Below are 23,216 nucleotides of genomic sequence, written 5' to 3' on the forward strand. Positions count from 1 at the left end.
GGGGCGGGATTGGCGGAGGTCGGAAGGCACCGCTGGCCGGCAGGGGGCGGGATTGGCGGAGGTCGGAAGGCACCGCTGGCCGGCAGGGGGCGGGATTGGCGGAGGTCGGAAGGCACCGCTGGCCGGCAGGGGGCGGGATTGGCGGAGGTCGGAAGGCACCGCTGGCCGGCAGGGGGCGGGATTGGCGGAGGTCGGAAGGGGCCGGCCGGCAGGGGCGGGATTGGCGGAGGTCGGAAGGGGCCGGCCGGCAGGGGGCGGGATTGGCGGAGGTCGGAAAGCGCCGGCCGGCAGTGGTGGGTGTGTGTGTTTATTCGGGAGGGCCCGGCTGGCAGCTATCGCCAGCCCGTTGCTAGGGGTGGGCCTGCCGCTGAGTCGGGCTGTGTGAAGCGCCACTCCACCCCCTGCCCCTCTCGGCACCTGATCCCATCGCGTGACGTGGCCGCCCAGGAACCTAGCCCGCGCTAGGCGGCCCGCTCGGAGACAGACTCCAGCCGCAGGCTTCGGGCCTGGTCAGCCGGGGCCGGGCCCCCTGTTAATGTGGATGGCGACTCGCTAGGGCGGCAGCGCGGGGGAGGGAGGGGGTGATGTAGCGAGGAGCCGGCCGCGGAAAGCGCAGCAAGTGTCGCCGGCTGACACGATGGCGGAGAAATACAGCAGCAACATCATCTCCAGCGCCAGGTTGGGCCCGGTGGACGCGCCCAGCTCCAGGTAAAGGTCTCTGGGGACGGTCAGCTATCCAGCTGGCGCCGGTTTACAAAGGCCCCTTTTAAACTCGTGGAAACACAAAAGCAAAATATTGCTGAGTATTTCCAGCATTTAAGCTGGTGGAATTAGAATCGGCTCCAGTGGCGGATTGCGGAAGTCCAAGCTCCAATCTGTTCCTCTCACTAGCTTGTCCTAAGGGTCTACAATTGGCCTCAGCACCTCTGGGTTAAGTATTAGCATCAGGCGGTCCCTCATATCGAGGATGACCCACTTCCACATCAAAAAGGGATGAGTTCACAGGTGTTTCAATGAGGGACCTGACATTCTAGGTCCCGAATTACATCGAGGGAGGCCGGGGATCAGGATATGGAAAAATAAAGGTCAGCAAAAGACATAAGAAATAGGAGTAGACCACCTGGCCCCTCGAGCCTGCTCTGCCATTTAATATAATGGCTGATCTGATCATAGACTCAGCTCCCCTACTAGAATGATAGAAAATAGGTGCAGGAGTAGGCCATTCGGCCCTTTGAGCCTGCACCACCATTCAATACGATCATGGCTGATCATGCAACTTCAGTACCCCATTCCTGCTTTCTCTCCATACCATTTGATCCCTTTAGCCGTAAGGGCCACATCTAACTCCCTTTTGAATATATCTAACGAACTGGCCTCAACAACTTTCTGTGATCAAGAATTCCACAGGTTCACAATTCTTTGAGTGAAGAAGTTTCTCCTCATCTCGGTCCTAAATGGCTTACCCGTACCCTTAGACTGTGACCCCTGGTTCTGGACTTCCCCAACATCGAGAACACTGGTCCACTCAGCCTGTCCCACACCCAGGTGATGTCTTGTGCATCATATTACATATATGGGGGGTTGATTTTAACCCTACTCGCTCAGTGGAAACCTGGCGGGTAGACAGTTAAAATCGCCCTGGCTCTTACCTGTCTGAAATCGCAACATCTGTAATTTTAACAACGCTCTCCCAATCAGGCAGCGAGAACACACGCCCGGAGCCAGCAGGGTCCTTTATATATGCATGTTGCGGTCATCATTGAGACCAGATTATAATTTTAACTCTACCTTGAGCTGGGAAATCCAACTGGAGTTAAAATCGGGGCCATACACTCCCCATCCTACCCGGAAACCATGTAAACGCTATATAAATCCAAGTTATTGAACAAATTAATTCACCGGTTATCAGAATTTGGGGCTCCAACTGATTACTGTGTCAGCTGTGGCCCACTGGGTAGCACACTCACCTCTGAGTCAGAAGGTTGTGGGTTCAAGTCCCCTCTCCCGGGACTTGAGCACATAAATCTAGGCTGACACTCCAGTGCAGTGCTAAGGAAGAACTGCGCTGTCGGAGGTGCCGTCTTTCGGATGAAACGTTAAACCGAGGCCCTATCTTCCCTCTCATGCTTAAAAACCCAAGTCGATTAGGGGGGAAATCTGGAAAATTCCTCTCTGACACACTTGCCTGATCAACAAAACTTGCATTCATTAATATAGTGAGACGCCCCAAAGTGCCTCACGGATGTAGTTCAGGAAACCACTCTGGCCTTGAATAAAGTCATACGATACCTACCTGTTGTATGAGGTAGGGTTCTTTGTCTCTGCCAGAGGTGTGTGTGGTTATTGGGTAAGATCAGGATCAGCTGTGATTGGCCCTACAGTTGTGTAGCTTGCTGACACTCACTGCTGAGACGTCACTTGAAGAATGGCCATCTGGATATGTTATTGTAGGATGCCTGGTGTTTGTGGACTGCACACCAGTAAGGAGTCAGTACCTTCAGAAAATAAAAAAAGTAACGTGGAATAAAAACAGAAACTGTTATTGCACAGCAGTTTGATCAACATCTGGAAGAAAAATATAAATTTGGAGTGACACATTGCAAACCCATTTAAATATACAGGGCTGCACTTAATGATGACAAATGTGGTCACATTTTCAAAATAGTGAGTAATATTTGTTTTTCTCAGATCCAAAGTGGATAATCTTTTCCACATTGAGCTCAAACTGCAATAAGGGTTCACTAGATTGATCCCTGGGATGAGAGGGGGTTGTCTTTTGAGGAGAGATTGAGTAGATTGGGCTTCTACTCTGGAATTTAGAAGAGTGAGAGGTGATCTCATTGAAACATGTAAGATTTATGAAGGGGATTGACAGGGTAGCTGCTGAGTCCTGGCTGGAGAGTCCAAAACTAGGAGGCATCATTTTGGGTAAGGGCTCGGCCATTTTAGACTGAGATGAGGAGGAATTCCTTCACTCAGGGTTGTGCATCTTTGGCATTCTCTACCTCCAAAGGGCTGTGGATGCTGAGGGTTGAGTATATTCAAGGCCAAGATAGATGTTCGGACTCTAGGGGAATCAAGGGATATGGAGATTGGGCAGGAAAGTGGAGTTGAGGTCGAAGATCAGCCATGATCTTATTGAATGGCGGAGCAGGCTCGAGGGGATGTATGGCCTACTGCTAATTCCTATGTTCTTATGTCACAACTTTGCCCCCACTCAGTTAATCTTTTTTAAAATTCCTGATCCTATCTACGCAGCATACTGTCCTTCCTAACTGTCATCTACAAACTTGGATGTGCAACTCTATTCCTTCATTCAAGTTATTGAGAGATACTGGTGTGTGTGTGTATATATAGTGAAAAGCTGAAACCACAGTACAGATCCCTAGGGAATAGAAACATAGAAACATAGAAAATAGGTGCAGGAGCAGGCCATTCAGCCCTTCTAGCCTGCACCGCCATTCAATGAGTTCATGGCTGAACATGAAACTTCAGTACCCCCTTCCTGCTTTCACGCCATACCCCTTGATCCCCCGAGTAGTAAGGACTTCATCTAACTCTCTTTTGAATATATTTAGTGAATTGGCCTCAACTACTTTCTGTGGTAGAGAATTCCACAGGTTCACCACTCTCTGGGTGAAGAAGTTTCTCCTTATCTCGGTCCTAAATGGCTTACCCCTTATCCTTAGACTGTGACCCCTGGTTCTGGACTTCCCCAACATTGGGAACATTCTTCCTGCATCCAACCTGTCCAAACCCGTCAGAATTTTAAACGTTTCTATGAGGTCCCCTCTCACTCTTCTGAACTCCAGTGAATTCAAGCCCAGTTGATCCAGTCTTTCTTGATAGGTCAGTCCCACCATCCCGGGAATCAGTCTGGTGAATCTTCGCTGCACTCCCTCAATAGCAAGAATGTCCTTCCTCAAGTTAGGAGACCAAAACTGTACACAATACTCCAGGTGTGGCCTCACCAAGGCCCTGTACAACTGTAGCAACACCTCCCTGCCCCTGTACTCAAATCCCCTCGCTATGAAGGCCAACATGCCATTTGCTTTCTTAACCGCCTGCTGTACCTGCATGCCAACCTTCAATGACTGATGTACCATGACACCCAGGTCTCGTTGCACCTTCCCTTTTCCTAATCTGTCACCATTCAGATAATAGTCTGTCTCTCTGTTTTTACCACCAAAGTGGATAACCTCACATTTATCCACATTATACTTCATCTGCCACGCATTTGCACACTCACCTAATCTATCCAAGTCACTCTGCAGCCTCATAGCATCCTCCTCGCAGCTCACACTGCCACCCAACTTAGTGTCATCCGCAAATTTGGAGATACTACATTTAATCCCCTCGTCTAAATCATTAATGTACAATGTAAACAGCTGGGGCCCAGCACAAAACCCTGCGGTACCCCACTAGTCACTGCCTGCCATTCCGAAAAGTCCCCATTTACTCCTACTCTTTGCTTCCTGTCTGACAACCAGTTCTCAATCCACGTCAGCACACTACCCCCAATCCCATGTGCTTTAACTTTGCACATTAATCTCCTGTGTGGGACCTTGTCGAAAGCCTTCTGAAAGTCCAAATATACCACATCAACTGGTACTCCTTTGTCCACTTTATTGGAAACATCCTCAAAAAATTCCAGAAGATTTGTCAAGCATGATCTCCCTTTCACAAATCCATGCTGACTTGGACCTATCATGTCACCATTTTCCAAATGCGCTGGTATGACATCCTTAATAATTGATTCCATCATTTTACCCACTACTGAGGTCAGGCTGACCGGTCTATAATTCCCTGCTTTCTCTCTCCCTCCTTTTTTAAAATACCTCTTGTCACATCCTGCCAATCAGACAGCATTCCATTATCCTATTCTGTCATCTACCCCCCAACTAATTACCAGCCCATGTCAGAAGGTTGCATCCAATGCCATGTGCTGCTAATCTCTTGTGCGGGATCTTATCAAATACCTTCTGAAAGTCCATATGGACAACATCCATAGACACTCCCCTATCCACCATGCAGTGACCTCAAAAAAATTCAACTAGATTAGACATGACCTACCCTTCATAAATCCACGACTCACTGATCAGCTCATACCTGTCCAAGTGCTCAGTCGTTCTGTCCCTAATGATAGATTCCAGTACCTACCTCTGATAAATTGACTGGTTTGTAGTCACCTGGTTTCTCCCTTCTTAAATGTATTTTCCAATCTAAAGGTACAATTCCCAAATCTAGAAAGCTTTGGAAAATTATGACTTGCAGATCTGCAATTTCCTCACCTATTTTAATACATTGATATTTGAATGCTTGGGTTCATATTCTCTACAGGTCTTTTTAAAAAAAAAAAAATTAAATTTTGGTAGGGTCCAATTCTGCATGTTCTATTTCTGCTGTTCAATTGCTGGGAAAGTAAAATAACTTTTAATCTAGTTTAAACAGTTCTATTCAAATAAAATGCCTTTATCAATCTGGACCAGAGTTGGCTGGTTGGTGCAATATATTTCAGTGTGCTACCTTGCAAAGACAGTGTGGGCAGAATACTTTTGAACTCTAGGCTTTTGACAAACATTTAAATATATTGTGTGGATTATGGGTTAACCCTACAGGTCCCTATCTGGCCTTCCTAATTCTAGTTGAGTTATCAAGAATGGGGGATGACATGTGGAAGAATAAAGGACTCTCCCCACAATGGTGGAGAGAATTGGCATGCAAGTCACCCAAGTATGTGCAGAGCACCACAGGTGAAGACCACAGGTACCTTATCCCCTAACAGAGCATTAGTAGAAAAAGAATCAGAGGTGAGATGAGATGAGAACTGCTTTTACGCAGCAAGTTGTTATGGACTGTACTGCCTGAAAGGGTAGTGGAAGCAGATTCAATAATAACTTTCAAAAGGGAATTAGATAAATACTTGAAGGGGGACATTGTGCAGGGCTATGGGGCCAGGGAGTGGGACTAATTGGATAGCTCTTTCAAAGAGCAGGAACGATGGGCCAAAGGACCTCCTTCAGTATCATTCTATGATGCTAAGCAGAGTACTGTGCTTGTGAAATTTTGAAAGAGGAGAAAATAACTTTCTATTGAGGGATGCGGTATAAAAATAAGCCAGATAGTGCCTTTGTAAATGCACATGCTGTCTGTATGCTGAACCTGTACCCACAGTTCAAAAATTACGAGCATTATTGTGATTTCCCGTTTGTCTTATTTAATTCAAGGGTGTATAATAAATTCTAATCTATATTTGACATTTTGCTGCAGGCTAACTCGATACATCACACTGCTGTGCCTGGCTAAGTTCCTTAAGGTTATTGGAATTTTTGAATCATATGATCTCCTTAAAGTTGTCCATATTGTCCAGTTTGTCTTCATAATCCAGCTGGGGTAAGTTTATGAATTGAATATGCACATCATTCAAAATCACTCTATAGAAACTGCAAGTTATTTACACAAGACCTGACACTGGTTGAATATATTGTGCGATTCTGCAGCATTGCAGTTGTTTAAAAATGTATTAATCTCTATTGGTAATCACAGTATTGTAGAAATTCACAAAGCTAATCTTTTCTAGAAAGTCTGTGATTTTCTGTTGCTATGTCATCACAATCATTTTTCATAATGACAATAAAGAGGACGGAAGGGAGAGAAAGTACAATTCTCTTAATTTGAACTCATTGTGATTTTGGCCCCAAGTTTCCACATGATTTGCTCCTGATTTTTAGGAACAACTGGTGTAGAATGGAGTATCTTAGAAATCGGAATTCTCGTCATTTAGTTTGCTCCAGTTCTAGTCAGTGAGAACAGTTTCACTTTGGAACAGAATTTTTTTTTTCAAAAGGGGGCGTGTCCAGCCACTTACGCCTGATTTCAAAGTTTTGTGAGTGAAAACTTACTCCAAACTAACTTAGAATGGAGTAAGTGAAGATTTTTGTACGCTCAAAAAAACCTTGTCTACACTTTAGAAAATCAGGCGTGGGGGAGGGGGGGTTTAAAGGGAAGTTTACAAACATTAAACAATTCAGTTTTACAAATAAAGAGCCATCATCAATAATAAATGATCAATACATCAATAAATCAATCCAAAAAAATTAATAAGAAATAATTTTTTTTTAAATCAATAAATAAAACATTTTCTACTTACCGATTGCAGCACCGGGAGCCCTCCAACAGCGTGCTGGGATATCCCCCCCCCCCCCCAGTGTGTCTCTGTCAGTGTCTCTATCTCTCTATCTGTGTGTGTCTCTCATTCTCTGTCTGTCAGTGTCTGTGTTTCTGACAGCGAGGGGAGGGGGAGGAGGGGGGTAGAGGGAGAGAGGGGGGGAGCGGATGGGGGAGGGGGGGAGAAGGGGAGAAAGGAGATTGTGGGGGGGGAAGGAGATTGTGGGGGGGGGGAAGGAGATTGTGGGGGGGGGGGAAGGAGATTGTGGGGGGGGGGGAAGGAGAAGGGGGAGGGAGGCTGAACAGGCCGGGCCCGCGACTTCGGGCAGGACCCGTCCCCAGCACCAGATTTACAGGTAGGTGGCGTTGGGTCGGGTCGGGGGGAGCGCGGGTCGGGGGGGTGGCGGGCGGGAGGGAGGGAGGTCGGTTCGGTTCGGTTCGGGTTGGGGGGGAGGGAGGTCAGGTCGGATCCAGTCCGGAGGGGGGAGGGTGGGGGGAAGCGGGGGTCGGTGTCGGGTCCGGTCCGGAGGCGGGGGGGGGTGGGGGGGAGCGGGAGTCGGGTCGGTGTCGGGTCCGGTCCGGAGGCGGGGGGGGTGAGGGGAAGCGGGAGTCGGGTCGGTGTCGGGTCCGGTTTGGAGGCGGGGGGGAAGCGGGAGTCAGGTCGGTGTCGGGTCCGGGGGGGTGGGGTGGGGAGCAGGGAGCGGGGGTCAGGTCGGTGTCGGGTCCGGTCCGGAGGCAGGAAGCGGGAGTCGAGTCGGGTCGGGAGGAAGCAGGAGCTGGCCGTGGGAGGAGCCTTATTCACGCAGCCCCAGTGAGGCCATTCGGCCAGGGCTAGGGGCTGCGTGTTTCGGCCCCTCCCACACAGTTTTGGGCGCCTGGAGCTACTGAACATGCGCGCCCAGTGTAGCGCGCATGTGCAGAGGTCCCGGCACTGTTTTCAGCGCAGGGACCTGGCTCCGCCCCCTACATCCCCTGCTGCGCTGCGCCGAGGGCCAGTGGACCTGCAGGGAGGTGGAGAATACGGAGGTTTTTTTTAGGCACACTTTGTGGCGCGAAAAACGGGCGTCCAGGTCGGGACTGCGCCGTTCTAGGCGCGGCTCGAAACTTGGGCCCATAGTATCTGGCATTCTGCACAAGAATGCGGAACTTAGTGGGAAAAATGGATTATGTGATATTTCTAAATCATTATTGATTTTATAATAACTTTATAGGAGTCACATTTCTTTTAAAATGCAATTTACCATCCTGTTATCCTTCCTGAAGTTACATTTAAAAATTCTAAGGAATTAAGGTAGAGTCCGACCAACCTATTCAGTTCCACCTTCCTCCTACTTTGTCGCTAATGACGGGTCGAATTATGTGCCTATTTTAGGCATCATTCTACCTTTGCCCTCGCAAACAAAATCCCAATTCATCTGCATTGAATATGCAGGAATGTTTCCCTCACTTTACCAATAAGAAAAATTGAATTTTTAACCAAGAAACTTCACGTTAGTGAAGCAGTTTAATATGTCATTCTTCTGGTAATACAGTGTATGATTTTTGTATTATATCTGCTAAAACAAAGATGTTGCTCATTGTAAATAATTTATTTACATTTTAGCCTGCTTTTCAAGAGCGTATATTTCTGTATCTGTGAGCCATGGGGCAGAATAAGGGGGGTTTGCTTGACTTTTAAAGGCTATGGATCATATTGTTTCTGTTATCTGCCATCATATTGTTGCAGCTTTTACTAAAATCTTTTAATGGGAATAAACTAGTAAATTGTGCCTGGCCTAATTAGAAAACAAAAGCAAAATACAGTAGATGCTGGAAATATGAAATAAAAACAGAAAATGCTGGAAATACTCAGCAGGTCAGGCAGCATCTATGGAGAGAGAAACAGAGTTAACGTCTCAGGTTGATGACCTTTCATCAGAAGGAGAAACCAATTGGCTGGCACAGTGGGTTAGATGACAGCTTTTTACCTCCGATTACTCTGCTGGGATGGCAGTATCTATCCTCTGTCTGCTGGCTATAAGGATCCTTTGTAAAATTAGTTTAGCATTCTCCATCCTACAAGTAAAGCTCCTAATTTTACATTAAGTTGGCAGAGCCAGGGTTGATTAGTGTGGGAAATAGAATAAAATCAAGCTGTTTATGGTCTTTTGAGGTTGGGATTAAATTCTTGATATTTGCACCTGGGGTTACTAGAGGGACAAGTTTGCCAGGTCTTCTATGGGAAGGAGGGTACCTGTGGAGAGCACTTATTCCATCAAGCTGAAGCAGACCCCTGGCTTCATTCATCAACACTGTAGCTAGGATAGTGGATATGAGGTATTTAATTTAAGAGGTAGTTGATAAATGTCAACAACAAAAACTTCCCCTTAAATGAATTCCCCCTGTATCCACTAACCTTTTCAGCTGATAGTGAAGGATGGTGAAGCCCACATCCATCTCCTGTTTTATTTATCTATTTATTGATCCAAGTTGGAAAATTAAGACTATCCTTAAGCACTCATTCTATTCTTTCTGTTGTCAGATCTGCGATATTCTTGGTTTTATTTCAAAAACCATTTTCTTCTGGCAAACCAATCTCCAGACGACAGGTGAGTTAAATTGTGTTTCAAGAAGATAACTGCAGCTGTCATTAACCATAACTTGATTTAGCCTCCTGTGGATTTATATCTAGCAGTTGGCCAAGTGAATTTAGGACTCTGTCCTTGTTCTGGGTGGGCCGTAGCTTTAAATGTAGTCCACTGATGGAATGAATATCGACTGTTCATAAAGATTTTAACTATTTGAGGTGATGTCAGTTCATTTACTAGTGAGTATAAGTTAAGAGTACACTATAATCTCACAATGAATCTCATTCAGAAAAGATGGAAAGAAAGCTGGGCAAAATCAAAATGCTATGCATAATTATCATTTTTAAATACTGTTAATAAATGGAGATCAGCAAGTTAGATATAACCAATGTGATGTGCATACTGTCAAAGTGCCCTTCTGTACTGCATCCACTGAAATCTCCATCCGATTTCCCCCCCTCAATCTCTCTCTTTCCCCCCCCCCTCCAGTATCTCCATTCGATTTCCCCCCCCCCCCCCATCTCTCTCTCTTTCCCCCACGCCCCTCAGCTCCCTCCGATTCCCCATCTGATTCTCTCCACCCGGGCCCCTTCTCCCACGGAGCTGAACAAAGTGTGGGCCACCCTGCGCTGTAGCCACAACTGTGGGGTAGTGTGTGTGGGCGGCCAGACCTCGGTTACAGCGCACGTGCACAGATGGGGATGGGGTGCACATGTGCAAAAGGGGGCAGGGCCGACCATGTGCATGCGTAAAAGGACACAAAAATATTCCTGCAGATAATCACTTTGCACGTATATAGCACCTTTCAGGACGTCCCAAAAAACTTTACAGCCAATGAAGCACTTTTGAAGTATAGTCACTGTTGTATTGTAGGATACATGGCAGCCAAATTGTGTACAGTAAACTCCCACAAACAGCAATGTGGTAATGGCCAGGTAATCTGTATTAGTCATGTTGATTGAGGGATAAATATTGGCCATAGCACTGGGAGAACTCCCCTGCTCTTTTTGAAATTGTGCCAAGGGATCTTTTATGTCCACCTGAGAGCAGATCTCGGTTTACCGTCTGTTCCTAGAATGGCATAACTGTTGATGCGTATGGCAATGAAAAATAAGGTATTTCCTCTGACTGATTTTTAAGTCCAAAAAGACAATGCTGTTAAAAGTGAGTCGTCGATGAGGACTTTTGACTCTTCAAAGAGAATAAATAGGTTATCTCCCAGAAAACAAAAACACTTGCTTCTAATTTATTTTGGGAATTGTGAACGCTGAAGCCCATCTGTGAGGTAATTCTGTTATTTCCTTTGGTAACTAGGCAAAGGTTGGTTTTACCTTGAAATAGCATGGGTTTAAAATTTGTAGTAAAGATGGCCAAATCAACTGGTCTTGCTTGCATCATATCTTTTAACAAATATTTATAGTGAGTAAATTGTGTTTTTTTTAATATTATTTCAGTAGAGTATAAGCCCTTGTCATTTTTAGAAGAAGCTCATTTATTTTATGTAGTGTGTAGATCTGATTAAGATCATTAGCTCTTTAAATTTCTCTTTTCAACACTGTCTTTGTTTAATTAATCTCTGAAGCATTGTTTTGCAAATTCCAAATGCTTGTCAGTCCTGCCTACACATTTATAAAACTGAATACTTCCATTTCTAGGTTGAATTTTCAATAAGCCAAAATAATGTTGGCGCTGTATCTTTTGCGCTGTAGAATCAAAGCCATTTTTTGTCCCAATCCAAGTCATGATTTCAGTGTGTCCCATTTCAAGGATGTACATAAACAAAAAGGACATTTTTGAGTCGATGCCATGAGACACTTGGATGGTAGGGCAAAGAAATAGGCAAATCCTTTGATGTATGTTATATGCTTGTACTTTGATGTGCAATGAAAAGTCATCTGAGACTTGCATTGGAAGACATCTGGGATTTATGTTGTACTAGGAGACTTTGTTTTTGAAAATCTTTATAAAATTTGTTCTTAGCTGGTGTTTGCAGTAAACCTTTTGCCTTATTTCCAGCAGGGAAACCCAGTGTAAATTGTGCTAATCGTAGAAACATAGAAAATAGGTGCAGGAGCAGGCCATTCGGCCCCTCCAGCCTGCACCGCCATTCAATGAGTTCATGGCTGAACATGCAACTTCAGTACCCCATTCCTGCTTTCTCGCCATACCCCTTGATCCCCCTAGTAGTAAGGACTTCATCTAACTCCTTTTTGAATATATTTAGTGAATTGGCCTCAACAACTTTCTGTGGTAGAGAATTCCACAGGTTCACCACTCTCTGGGTGAAGAAATTCCTCCTCATATCGGTCCTAAAAGGCTTACCCCTTATCCTTAGACTGTGTCCCCTGGTTCTGGACTTCCCCAACATTGGGAACATTCTTCTTGCATCTAACCTGTCTAACCCCGTCAGAATTTTAAACGTTTCTGAGGTCCCCTCTCATTCTTCTGAACTCCAGTGAAATACAAGCCCAGTTGATCCAGTCTTTCTTGATAGGTCAGTCCCGCCATCCCGGGAATCAGTCTGGTGAACCTTTGCTGCACTCCCTCAATAGCAAGAATGTCCTTCCTCAGGCTAGGAGACCAAAACTGTACACAATACTCCAGGTGTGGCCTCACCAAGGCCCTGTACAACTGTAGCAACACCTCCCTGCCCCTGTACTCAAATCCCCTCGCTATGAAGGCCAACATGCCATTTGCTTTCTTAACCGCCTGCTGTACCTGCATGTCAACCTTCAATGACTGATGTACCATGACACCCAGGTCTCTTTGCACCTCCCCTTTTCCTAATCTGTCACCATTCAGATAATTGTTTTTACCACCAAAGTGGATAACCTCACATTTATCCACATTATACTTCATCTGCCATGCATTTGCCCACTCACCTAACCTATCCAAGTCGCTCTGCAGCCTCATAGCATCCTCCTCGCAGCTCACACTGCCACCCAACTTAGTGTCATCCGCAAATTTGGAGACACTACATTTAATCCCCTCGTCTAAATCATTAATGTACAATGTAAACAGCTGGGGCCCAGCACAGAACCTTGCGGTACCCCACTAGTCACTGCCTGCCATTCCCCTTTAGTCAAGTACTAGTTTCCTGTTTTACAGGAATGCAAGAATACCAAGGGAGACTGGTGGTTAATACAGTTTCTTCTTAGGCAGTCCTCCAGAGTCGAGGATGATTTGCTTCCACACTAAAATGAGTTCTAAGCTGACTGATGAGATCAATATGGGATCTACAGTCTCTGTTGCAGGTGGGGCAGACGGTGGTTGGAGGTTCGGGTGGATTGGATGCTTGATTTGTCGTACGCTCCTTCTGCTGTTTGTACTTCACTTCCACGTACTCCCGGCGAAGAGACTCGAAATGTTCAGTGCCTTCTCGGATGCTCCTCCTCCACTTTGAGCAGTCTTGGGCCAGGGATTCCCAAGAGTTGGTGGGGATGTTGCATTTTTCCAAGGAGGCTTTGAGGGTGTCCTTGAAGCATTTTCTCTGCACTCCTGGAGCTCGCCTGCCGTGACGTAGCTCGGAGTAGAGTGCTTGTTTCGGGAGTCTAGCATTGGGCATGCAGACAATGTGGCCCGTCCATCAAAGCTGATCTAGCGTGGTCAATGCCTCAATGCTGGGGATGTTGGCCTGAGAGAGAACGCTGACGTTGGTGCGCCTATCCTGCCAATGAATTTGCAGTATTTTTCAGAGGCAGCGCTGGTGGTACTTCTCCAGTGCTTTGAGGTGCCTACTGTACATAGTCCATGTCTCTGAAGCATATAGGAGAGTGGGTATCACTACTGCTCTGTAGACCATGAGCTCGATGCCAGGTTTGAAATCCTGGTCTTTGAACACTCTTTTCCTCGGGCAACCAAAGGCTGCACCGGCACACTGAAGGTGGTGTTGGACTTCGTCGTCAATGTCTGCCCTTGCTGATAGTAGGCTCCCAAGGTATGGAAAGTGGTTCACATTGTCCAAGGCCTCGTCATAGATCTTGATAATCGGGGAGCTGTACTGTGTGGCGGGGGCTGGTTGGTAGAGAACCTTTGTCTTACTGATGTTTAATGTAAGGTCCAGACTCTCGTACGCTTCAGTGAAGGTGTCGACGATGGTTTGGAGTTCGGATTCCGTGTGTGCACAAACGCAAGCGTCATCTGCATATTGTAATTCAGTGACTGGTTGGAGCAATCTTGGATCTGAACTGGAGACGTCGGAGGTTGAACAATTTCACGCTTGTCCTGAGGGTTAACTCCACTCCAGCGGGGAGCTTGTTAAGGGTGAGATGAAGCATTGCAGTGAGGAAGATTGAAGAGAGTGTTGGTGCAATGACACAGCCTTGCTTGACCCCGGTCTGCAGTTGTATTGGGTCTGTGGTGGATCCATTGGTAAGAATCATGGCTTGCATATCATTGTGAAGCAGGCAGAGGACAGAGGATGGTGACGAATTTTTTGAGGACAGCCGAATTTGAGAAGAACACTCCATAATCCCTCGCGGTTGAGATCAAAGGCCTTTGTGAGGTCAAAGAAAGCCCTATACAGAGGTTGATGCTGCTCCCTACATTTTTCTTGGATTTGTCGCGCAGTGAAGATCATGTCCGTTGTGCCCCTTAGTGGACGGAATCCGAGACCCCAAAGATAATAGTTTATAGGACACTAAACTCACCATCATCATAGGTAGTCCCTCGAAATCGAGGAACACTTGCTTCCACTCCAAAAATTAGTTCTCAGGTGACTGAACAGTCCAATATGGGAATTACAGTCTCTGTCACAGGTGGGACAGACAGTCGTTGGAGGAAAGGGTGAATGGAGAGTCTGGTTTGCCGCACACTCCTTTCGCTGCCTGCGTTTGTTTTCTGCATGCTCTCGGCGACGAGACTCAAGGTGCTCAGCGCCCTCCCGGATGCTCTTCCACCACTAAACTATCAAGGAGTGTCGCACACAAAGCTAATTCATGAACTCTCCTTGACTACCTTATTTAATTTAACTTCAGCATAATAATGTTGTAATATAGGAGCTAGGAGTATCAGTTTGGCTCAGTTGGTAGCACTGTTGCCTCTGAGTCGGAAGGAAGTAAAATGAGACATTAAACCATCTACCTGTTCCAATGGTTCTGTGGATGTAAAAGATCCTCTAGCGCTGTGCGAAGAGGAACAGGAGTTTCCTTTTTTCAACTGATTTTTATATGTAGAACTGGTCTGACACGTACATGTGGTTTACTTTCAATTTAAAGTTGAAGCACTTCCCAATTACTTAATTTTGAAGTCTTACCCAAAATACATTGCGTAATCAGGTAAAGTTTGATGGATTTATGTAAAAGAAAGATGCATTTATATAGCGCCTTTCACGACCTCAGGACGTCCCAAAGCGCTTTACAACCGATGAAGTACTTTTGAAGTATAGTCACTGTTGTAATGTGGGAAATGTAATGTGGCAGCCAATTTATACAGAGCAAGCTCCCACAAATAGCAATGTGATAATCACCAGATAATCTGTTTTTGTGATGTTGATTTGAGGGATAAATATCGGCCAGGACGCTGGGGACAACTCCCCTGCTCTTCTTCGAAATAGTGCGATTGTATTGAGTTCGTTAGTCACATGGATATGATTAACCTCACCTGCCCCAAAAGACTATTCAAGACCACAAACTTAAGTGAATGCAAAGTTTTAAGAAATAATTTTTAACAACTGACTTAATATGATGAAGGGGAAAAAATCTTCAAATGTTATGTCAGGTCTCAAAAAAGTCCTGTTAGATTCTTAGCTCTATATGTCAGATATTCTCATTTTTATCGCTTACCCCACTCCAGACAAAATATTTCTGAAATCTTGGGGCCGAATGTACATTTATGAATACCACATCAAACTTATTACTGTACGCTTAATATTTGCAACAACTACTCTAAATACCAGATATCACTGTCATTTGCTATGTCAGTACAACCTTCTTTCCTATAAGATTTGTGTGTTCTCCAAACTGTAGTCCCAGGTCGTGGAAATCTAAATCATGGCGTTCTGTCCTCGAAGTCCAGGCGACTGAGTCCTGTTTGCATTTATATTTCTTATTTGCTGGTTTGTCATGTTTGCATTTTGTGGGCCTGGTGGCTTGTAAATGGCTGTTTTTAAGGATTGTTGCCTCATTAGTGGATAAATCTTCAATCAGAATACCAACTCTGTTAATTAGAGCAACTTGAGATATATGCAAGTTAATGGAAATGTATGAATTTTGCATGTGGCCCCCGAGGTCCCACGGTATGCACCTATCCAGTCCACAAGGACAAACGGCCGTGGTTTAGCATCTGTTTCCATTCTCTCTCTTCCTAAAATGTAACGCTGTCAGCGCTGGCTCTGAGTCAGAAGGTCACTGGTTCAAGCTCCACCCTCGATACTTGAGCACATAATCTGGGCAACACTCCAGTGCTGCACTGTTGGAGGTGCCATTCTTCATAAAGATCTGAGTGTTCAGATCACATGGCACTATTCAAAGAAGAGCAGGGTCGTTCTCCCAGTGTCCAGGCCAATATTTATCTCAGAAGCAACACCAGTAGAAACGGATTATTTGGTCGTTTGTCTCTTTATTGTTTATGGGATCTCGCTTTGTGCAAATTGCCCACTGTATTTTGTCTTGTGTTGACATTACAACAGTAAATACAGTTTAAAAATAATCCATTGGATCATCCTTAGAACATGATGGGCGCTATATAAACACAAGTTTGTTCATTCTTTTTCGCATTTATCTACAAGAATTGTATTTGCCTATTTGCCACATATATGCACACATCCTTATACCCTCACTCTTTACAATATCTCTAATTTGGTATCTTCAGCAAATTTTGATCCTTCTGGGCCCTTTTTCAAGCCATGTATGTACATGGAAAGCTCTATGAAATAGGATGTTAACAGTGAAACTGTGTTATAAGAATATCCAATAGCTCAGAAAACTTTTCTTAATATTTTTGAAACCGGGACTTCCCTGTGCAAAATTGAGTGGTGTCTTTTTGCCTTTGGAGAGCTGCGCTCGTCAAATAAATCCAAAGTTCCGATTCACCCTTCGGTAACATCATTGGTCTAACGGTGTCAAAATATTTTCCACCTGAGGCAAGCATCAAATTTTGATTTAGCATTAGCAAAATTCCACTGGTCTGGAAGATTTCAAATACTTTCCACCTGAGGCAAACCTCATATTTTGACCTTTTAAAACTGCTTGCCTGCCAAGTTCTGGTTGTTAGATTAACTAGTCATGATGTTGGGCTCAATTTTCCCCAGTTATCTGCACCGTGTTTTTGGTGCTCGCCGCTTTTTTTTGCGTAAATTAAAATACCCAAGTTTCCCCAAAGTTTCTGCACCAGCTCAATTACGATGTTTTTTAGGTTAGTTTTTTTTTGCGTCATAGCCTGATGTCTGTGCTAGTTTTTCACATTTAAGTAAGTTTGGCCAACTTACATTTTTCCTAGGGCAGTGTATGTGACCACTCCCGAAAAACCTTCTGGGCACTTAAGATAAAGCAGCGCACATTAACAAATCAGCATACAAAGATGCCATTCTTCTTATGCAAAGTTTTGGAGGGAGTCAAGAAGACAAAGAATATACATCATGCAGCTTAATTTTTTCAAAGTCAAAACAGAGAAAATTGAAGTTGAATGCAATTCTTTAATTTTAGATTTTTTTCAAAGTACCATGCCAGCACCGAATGTCTCCTTACCGGGTCCAAGGGTTGGAGCGTTGGCCAGCAGAATCACTCCCTTGCCTGGACACTGGGACCCGGGGTTCAGCTTCAAAAGAAGCCCGGGGAGAGTGGGGGGGAGTGGAAGCCAAACTGAAGGGATGGAAAGCCTTAGACATATTTATGAAAGGATATACTTGCTTTGGAGGCAGTTCAGAGAAGGTTCACTAGGTTGATTCCGAAGATGAGGGGGTTGACTTATGAGGAAAGGTTGAGTAGGTTGGGCCTCTACTCATTGGAATTCAGAAGAATGAGAGGTGATCTTATCGAAACGTATAAGATTATGAGGGGGCTTGACAAGGTGGATGCAGAGAGGAAGTTTCCCCTGATGGGGGAGACTAGAACTAGAGGGAATGACCTTAGAATTAGGGGCCGCCCATTTAAAACAGAGATGAGGAGACATTTCTTCTCAGAGCGTTGTGGATCTGTGAAATTCGCTGCCTCAGAGAGCAGTGGAAGCTGGGACATTGAATAAATTTAAGACAGAGATAGACAGTTTCTTAACTGAAAGCGGGCAGGGAAGTGGACAAGCTGAACTGAAGGGGTGAAAACCCATTTACATCAGCTTCAAAAGAAGCCCGGGTGGTGGGGGAGTGGTGATGGACGCTGAGCTCCTGTGTCCGGGGGAGGGAGCGATTCTGCCAGCCGACACTCGAGCCCGGTGACGAGACGTTCGATCGATGATGGGGTTGTACTTGGAAAAAATTAAAGAATTGCATTCGACTTCGTTGCCCCAAATGTCTTTATTGAATGCCTAGCTTCCCATTCTAAGCAAGCCTATCACGCATGCGCAGACCAGGATGTGGTCCATACTAGGGCGTCGACCTTGGGGGGGGGGGGGGGGGGGAGAGAGAGGAGAGAGAGAGAGAAGCCTCGAGTCCTTTGTCCTGCTGTTTTGAGCTCCTTGCAAAGCTACAATACCATACCTCATGCATGCCTTCTGCATGATGGTGCTGCAGAAGAGACAATTGATTCGACATCATTGCATGAGGAACCTCCGAGCACATAGGATGATGGGCAGGAGGCCTTACCCACATCGGGTATATTGAGACAGGCGTTCATACCTGCACTTGAGTGATGCAGACTGTGTCAGAAGGCTGCGTTTCTGCAAAGAAGTTGTAACAGATCTGTGAGTTAAAAAAGCGGACCTGCACCCTAGAAGCGTCAGGAGGACTGCTTTGTCAGTTGAAGTGAAGGTTACAGCTGCACTTTTATTTTATGCATCTGGATCAGTCCAGGCCACAATTGGGAATGTGTGCACCATTTCTCAACATGCAACACATATCTGCATTTGGCAAGTGACTGCTGCACTATACGCCCGGAGGAATGACCACCCAGGCAATGCGTGACAGGGCTGTGGGCTTCTCTAGGATTGCTGGCTTTCCAAATATACAGGGCTGCATTGATTGTACCCACATCTCCTTGTGAGTGCCTTTTGGAGGATTCCGAGATATACAGGAACAGAAAAGGTTTCCACTCCGTGAATGTGCAGCCCGTGTGTGATGACATGCATCGCATCATGTCAGTTGATGTGAGATACCCTGGGAGTACCCATGATGCGTTCATCCTACGCAAGAGCGTTATATCTGTCATGTTTCAGCAGTAGCCAGAAGGGCAGGTCTGGCTGCTGGGAGGCAAAGGGTATGGCCTCGCCAATTGGCTCATGACGCCCCTACGCGCAAGCCGGACGGAAGCTGACCGGGACTACAACATGTCGCACATTGCGACATGCAGCATAATAGAGAGGACCATTGGCATCTTGAAGCGGCATTTCCGATGCCTGGACCATTCCGGAGGCTACTTGCAATACTCCCCTGAAATTGTCGGTCAGTTCACTGTTGTGTGCTGCATGCTGCTTAACTTAGCCATCATGAGGCAGCAGCAGCTGGTGTAGAAAACCCACCTGAGGTGAGAGTGGCTGATGATGAGGAGGAAGATGCAGATGATGAGGAGGACGAGGAAGCCATGCAACTACCTGAACGCGGAGGAGGGCGGGCTATTCTGCCCCTTTATCAATTGCTCGAGCCTTGGCCAGCAGCTCATCCATGAAAGCTTTGCTGCCTGAAGGCAACTATTCCAAATGGACCATGTTTACTGTTTGGACCTGTTCCGTAATGTTGTGTTGTGTTAATGGAACAAATAATGGAAATAATTATTCTTTTGTTCAAAAAGTTGTGTTAATAATGCAACAAATAATGGAAATGATTGTTATAATTTAAAATATATTTTATTCCAAAGTTTAACACTTGTTTGTACTTAACTTTACAAAAATATTCTTCTATCAAACTTTAAAGTTTTCAGTTAAAATCACTTACAAACTTTAAGATCACTGACAAACTTTTAGACTTGTAAATTTTCATAACTTACAAAACTTTTAATTTGAGAACAGTTACAACATAAGAACATAAGAATTAGGAACAGGAGTAGGCCATCTAGCCCCTCGATCCTGCTTCGCCATTCAATAAGATCATGGCTGATCTGGTCGTGGACTCAGCTCCACTTACCCGCCCTCTCCCCATAACCCTTAATTCCCTTATTGCTTAAAAATCTATCTATCTTTGACTTGAAAACATTCAATGAGCTAGCCTCAACTGCTTCCTTGGGCAGAGAATTCCACAGATTCACAACCCTCTGGGAGAAGAAATTCTTTCTCAACTCGGTTTTAAATTGGCTCCTCCGTATTTTGAGGCTGTGCCCCCTAGTTCTAGTCTCCCCCACCAATGGAAACAACCTCTCTGCCTCTATCTTGTCTATCCCTTTCATGATTTTAAATGTTTCTATAAGATCACCCCTCATCCTTCTGAACTCCAAGGAGTAAAGACCCAGTCTACTCAATCTATCATCATAAGGTAACCCCCTCATTTCTCGAATCAACCTAGTGAATCGTCTCTGTACCCCTTCCAAAGCCAGTATATCCTTCCTTAAGTAAGGTGACCAAAACTGCACGCAGTACTCCAGGTGCGGCCTCACCAATACCTTATACAGTTGCAGCAACACCTCCCTGCTTTTGTACTCCATCCCTTTCGCAATGAAGGCCAACATTCCATTTGCCTTCCTGATTACCTGCTGCACCTGCAAACTAACCTTTTGGGATAAAGAGTTTCATGCACAAGGACCCCCAGGTCCCTCTGCACAACAGTAACAACAATAATAATAACAACTAACTACAACAGCAGCAGCAAACAAAGGCTGCACCCATCTCTCCTCCACCTTATTCTAAGACCGCCCGCTGCGCTTGGTCTTGGTGACTTCACCCCTGCCCGCAGGCAGTGACGCAGCGTTTCTCTGGTTGGTACCAAGCTTATTCTTTCGAACATCTCGGGTAATGCGCACTTCTTGATGGAGCGCTTGGGCAGGCAGTAATGTGGAAGGCCTGGCTTGGGCCTCTTCAGAGGCTGGTCTGGGGATTGGAATGGGAGTGGCAGTTGATTCTGTCAATGGCCGCAGGGTCTGGGCGTGTTCCCTTATTGCAGCAGCTAACTCCGACATTCCCTCGTGCCCTGCCAGTGTCTCAATTACCTGCAACATTCCCTCCCTCATTTGCACAGACAGTGTATCAGCTGCCTGCGACATTCCCTCCCTCATATGCCCGGACAGTGTTTCCACTTCTCCCGACAGTCCCAATACCTCATCACCCATCCCACTGATGATGTCCAGGAGTGAGCGCGTAAGCTCTATGCTCTTCGCACTCAGTGCCATCGTATGAACCACACCTGGTCAATCTTGCATCTCAGGAGAGGGCTGTTGAGCTCTCCTTCCCTTCCTCACCCTGGGTGTGCCTCGCTGCATCCCACTGGGACCCGCAGCCTTGGGCGGTGGGGCCCTGCTTGTGCCTAGCTGCATCCCACTGGGATTCGCAGCCTCGGACGGTGGGGCCCTGGATGTGCCTCGCTACATCCCACTGGAATCCCCAGCTTTGGACTGTGAGAAACCATGGAATGTCCCAACCCTCGTACCACTCAAGAAAGAAGCTGGCACCTCAATGGGTGGCACCTACACCTCCTCAAGAGTGGGGGGCTTCAACCTCCCCCTCCCCTTCACCCCCATACTTGGTCTGGGATTGGAAGATGTTCTCCTCTTCAGGCTCGTCCGCATCTGAATAATCTTCTGCATCAGCTTCAGCCTCGTCCGGGTTGGCCTTAAGTTCTGCAAAATATAACAGAACAGATAAATGGTTAGCAGCATGAGTAGGTTCACACAGCGCAGGCATAAGGCTTATTTGAAGGACCACAATGAATGATAGCACATTGCATCAACCGAAGCGTAGCTGACGGAGACATCCCCATGAACCGAAGCATGTCTAGCCCGCGCAGTACTTAACATTTAGCAAAGCCAGACTCTGGAATTTGCAGCACTAGCCCTCTCCCTTGAGTGTGGGCCCAGCTTGTGCAGTGGTGGTTGCATTTCTCCAGGCAGGACCCATCAAAGCAGTGACCCTGCCTTCCAAGTGTGTCAGTGGCTGCAGATTTGCCGGGCCGCCTCCTGTTCGAGTGCTTTCCCTATTGTTGTGTGCCACCTTCCTCTGCAAAGATGAAAGTATAACCTTTTAGAGAGGGTGTCGTTCTGCTGGGTGGGACATACAGATGGTCACTTTTACAATTGTAATTCAGTGAAAAAATGAAAATATTACTTACACTAACTACTTGACCAAGGTCCTGCCACTTTTTGCACTGGCCTCCGGACCTCGGGCTGGTCACCATTGCACAGTGATCTTGTGCAGGTTGGTTCCAGCATTTCTTCATTTCTTTTGGTGAAACTTTAATGTGACTTCTGCTGGTGTCCATCTGGCCTCAATTACAGTAACTTATTGCCTCCAGTTCGTCCTGTGAGAAATTCTTGGTCCTTGAGCCGCATTGCATATTGTATTGCAGCTCTGATTTTTCCAATGAGAATTAAAGTTCTCACACACAACTGGCTCTTTTAAAAATGGCCAAATGCAGACCAGGAGCTGAACTGGGCACGTGCCCAGAAGGAGTAGGTATCGCTTTTTCGGCGCAAACATTTGGCTCCACATTTCCCACCCCCGCCCCGAAGCTAAAGGACAGGCTGCGCGGCACCAATTTCAAAAAATAGAATGGGGAAACTTGCACGTTTTTTTTTGGAGTAGTTGGGGCCAAGAAAAACGGGCGTAAGTCTTGTAATATGCCAAAAAACGTCATTGAGGACAATTGAGCCCCTTCTGTCAAAGAGCTGATGCAGTATAAATCAATTGCAGTGGTTTATAAAGTAATCATTGATCCATTAGAAATGTAAAATCTACTTTGATACAGACTGAGCTAAATGAAAATGCACAACAGCCTTTATGTTTCTGAAATGTTTATTTTTATTTTTTGCAGTGGATCAAGATTGGTAAACATGCACTTGGTGGTTGCATTATTTTGCTATTGTGGTTCTTTGGACTCACACTTTGTGGACCTTTGAGGTAAATGGAAAAAAATATATATTCACAGAAAATATTCAGTTTTTGTTGTAACGCTGTAATTAGGACGCAATGCTGGGCAGGATTTTCCCATGTGAATTGAGGGTCAGCAGTGGGTATGTTGTTGAGTTTCTTTTGGCAGATGGTTCAGAGCGAGCTTGAGGGTAGCCTGGGAGCAACAAGAAAGGAGACAATGAGAAATTAAAATGACAATAACTGTAATGGCAGATTTTTTGCATTTTTATAAAGTTTTATTGACCAATTTAAAAATTGTCATAATTCAGGATGGTAATTTAGAATCTATCCCAAATTTGAATTATTTCTCTAATGACCCTGTGAATAAAAAACGCATTAAGT

At 45.6% G+C, this 23,216-nt stretch overlaps 1 protein-coding gene across 1 annotated transcript in view; it reads left to right on the forward strand.

Moving 5' to 3' along the window:
* The first annotated feature begins 257 nt into the window (after window positions 1-257).
* The window catches only part of slc30a5 (solute carrier family 30 member 5), a 47,059-nt gene continuing 24,100 nt past the window's right edge, over window positions 258-23,216 (forward strand). The window contains exons 1-4 of the mRNA XM_070879608.1: window positions 258-708; window positions 6,271-6,393; window positions 9,689-9,755; window positions 22,777-22,862. Coding sequence (XP_070735709.1) covers window positions 638-708; window positions 6,271-6,393; window positions 9,689-9,755; window positions 22,777-22,862 — 347 coding nt within the window. The 5' untranslated portion in view covers window positions 258-637. The remainder of the gene's footprint in view (window positions 709-6,270; window positions 6,394-9,688; window positions 9,756-22,776; window positions 22,863-23,216) is intronic.

Source organism: Pristiophorus japonicus, chromosome 1 (assembly GCF_044704955.1).
Source record: "Pristiophorus japonicus isolate sPriJap1 chromosome 1, sPriJap1.hap1, whole genome shotgun sequence".
Lineage (NCBI taxonomy): Eukaryota > Metazoa > Chordata > Chondrichthyes > Pristiophoridae > Pristiophorus > Pristiophorus japonicus.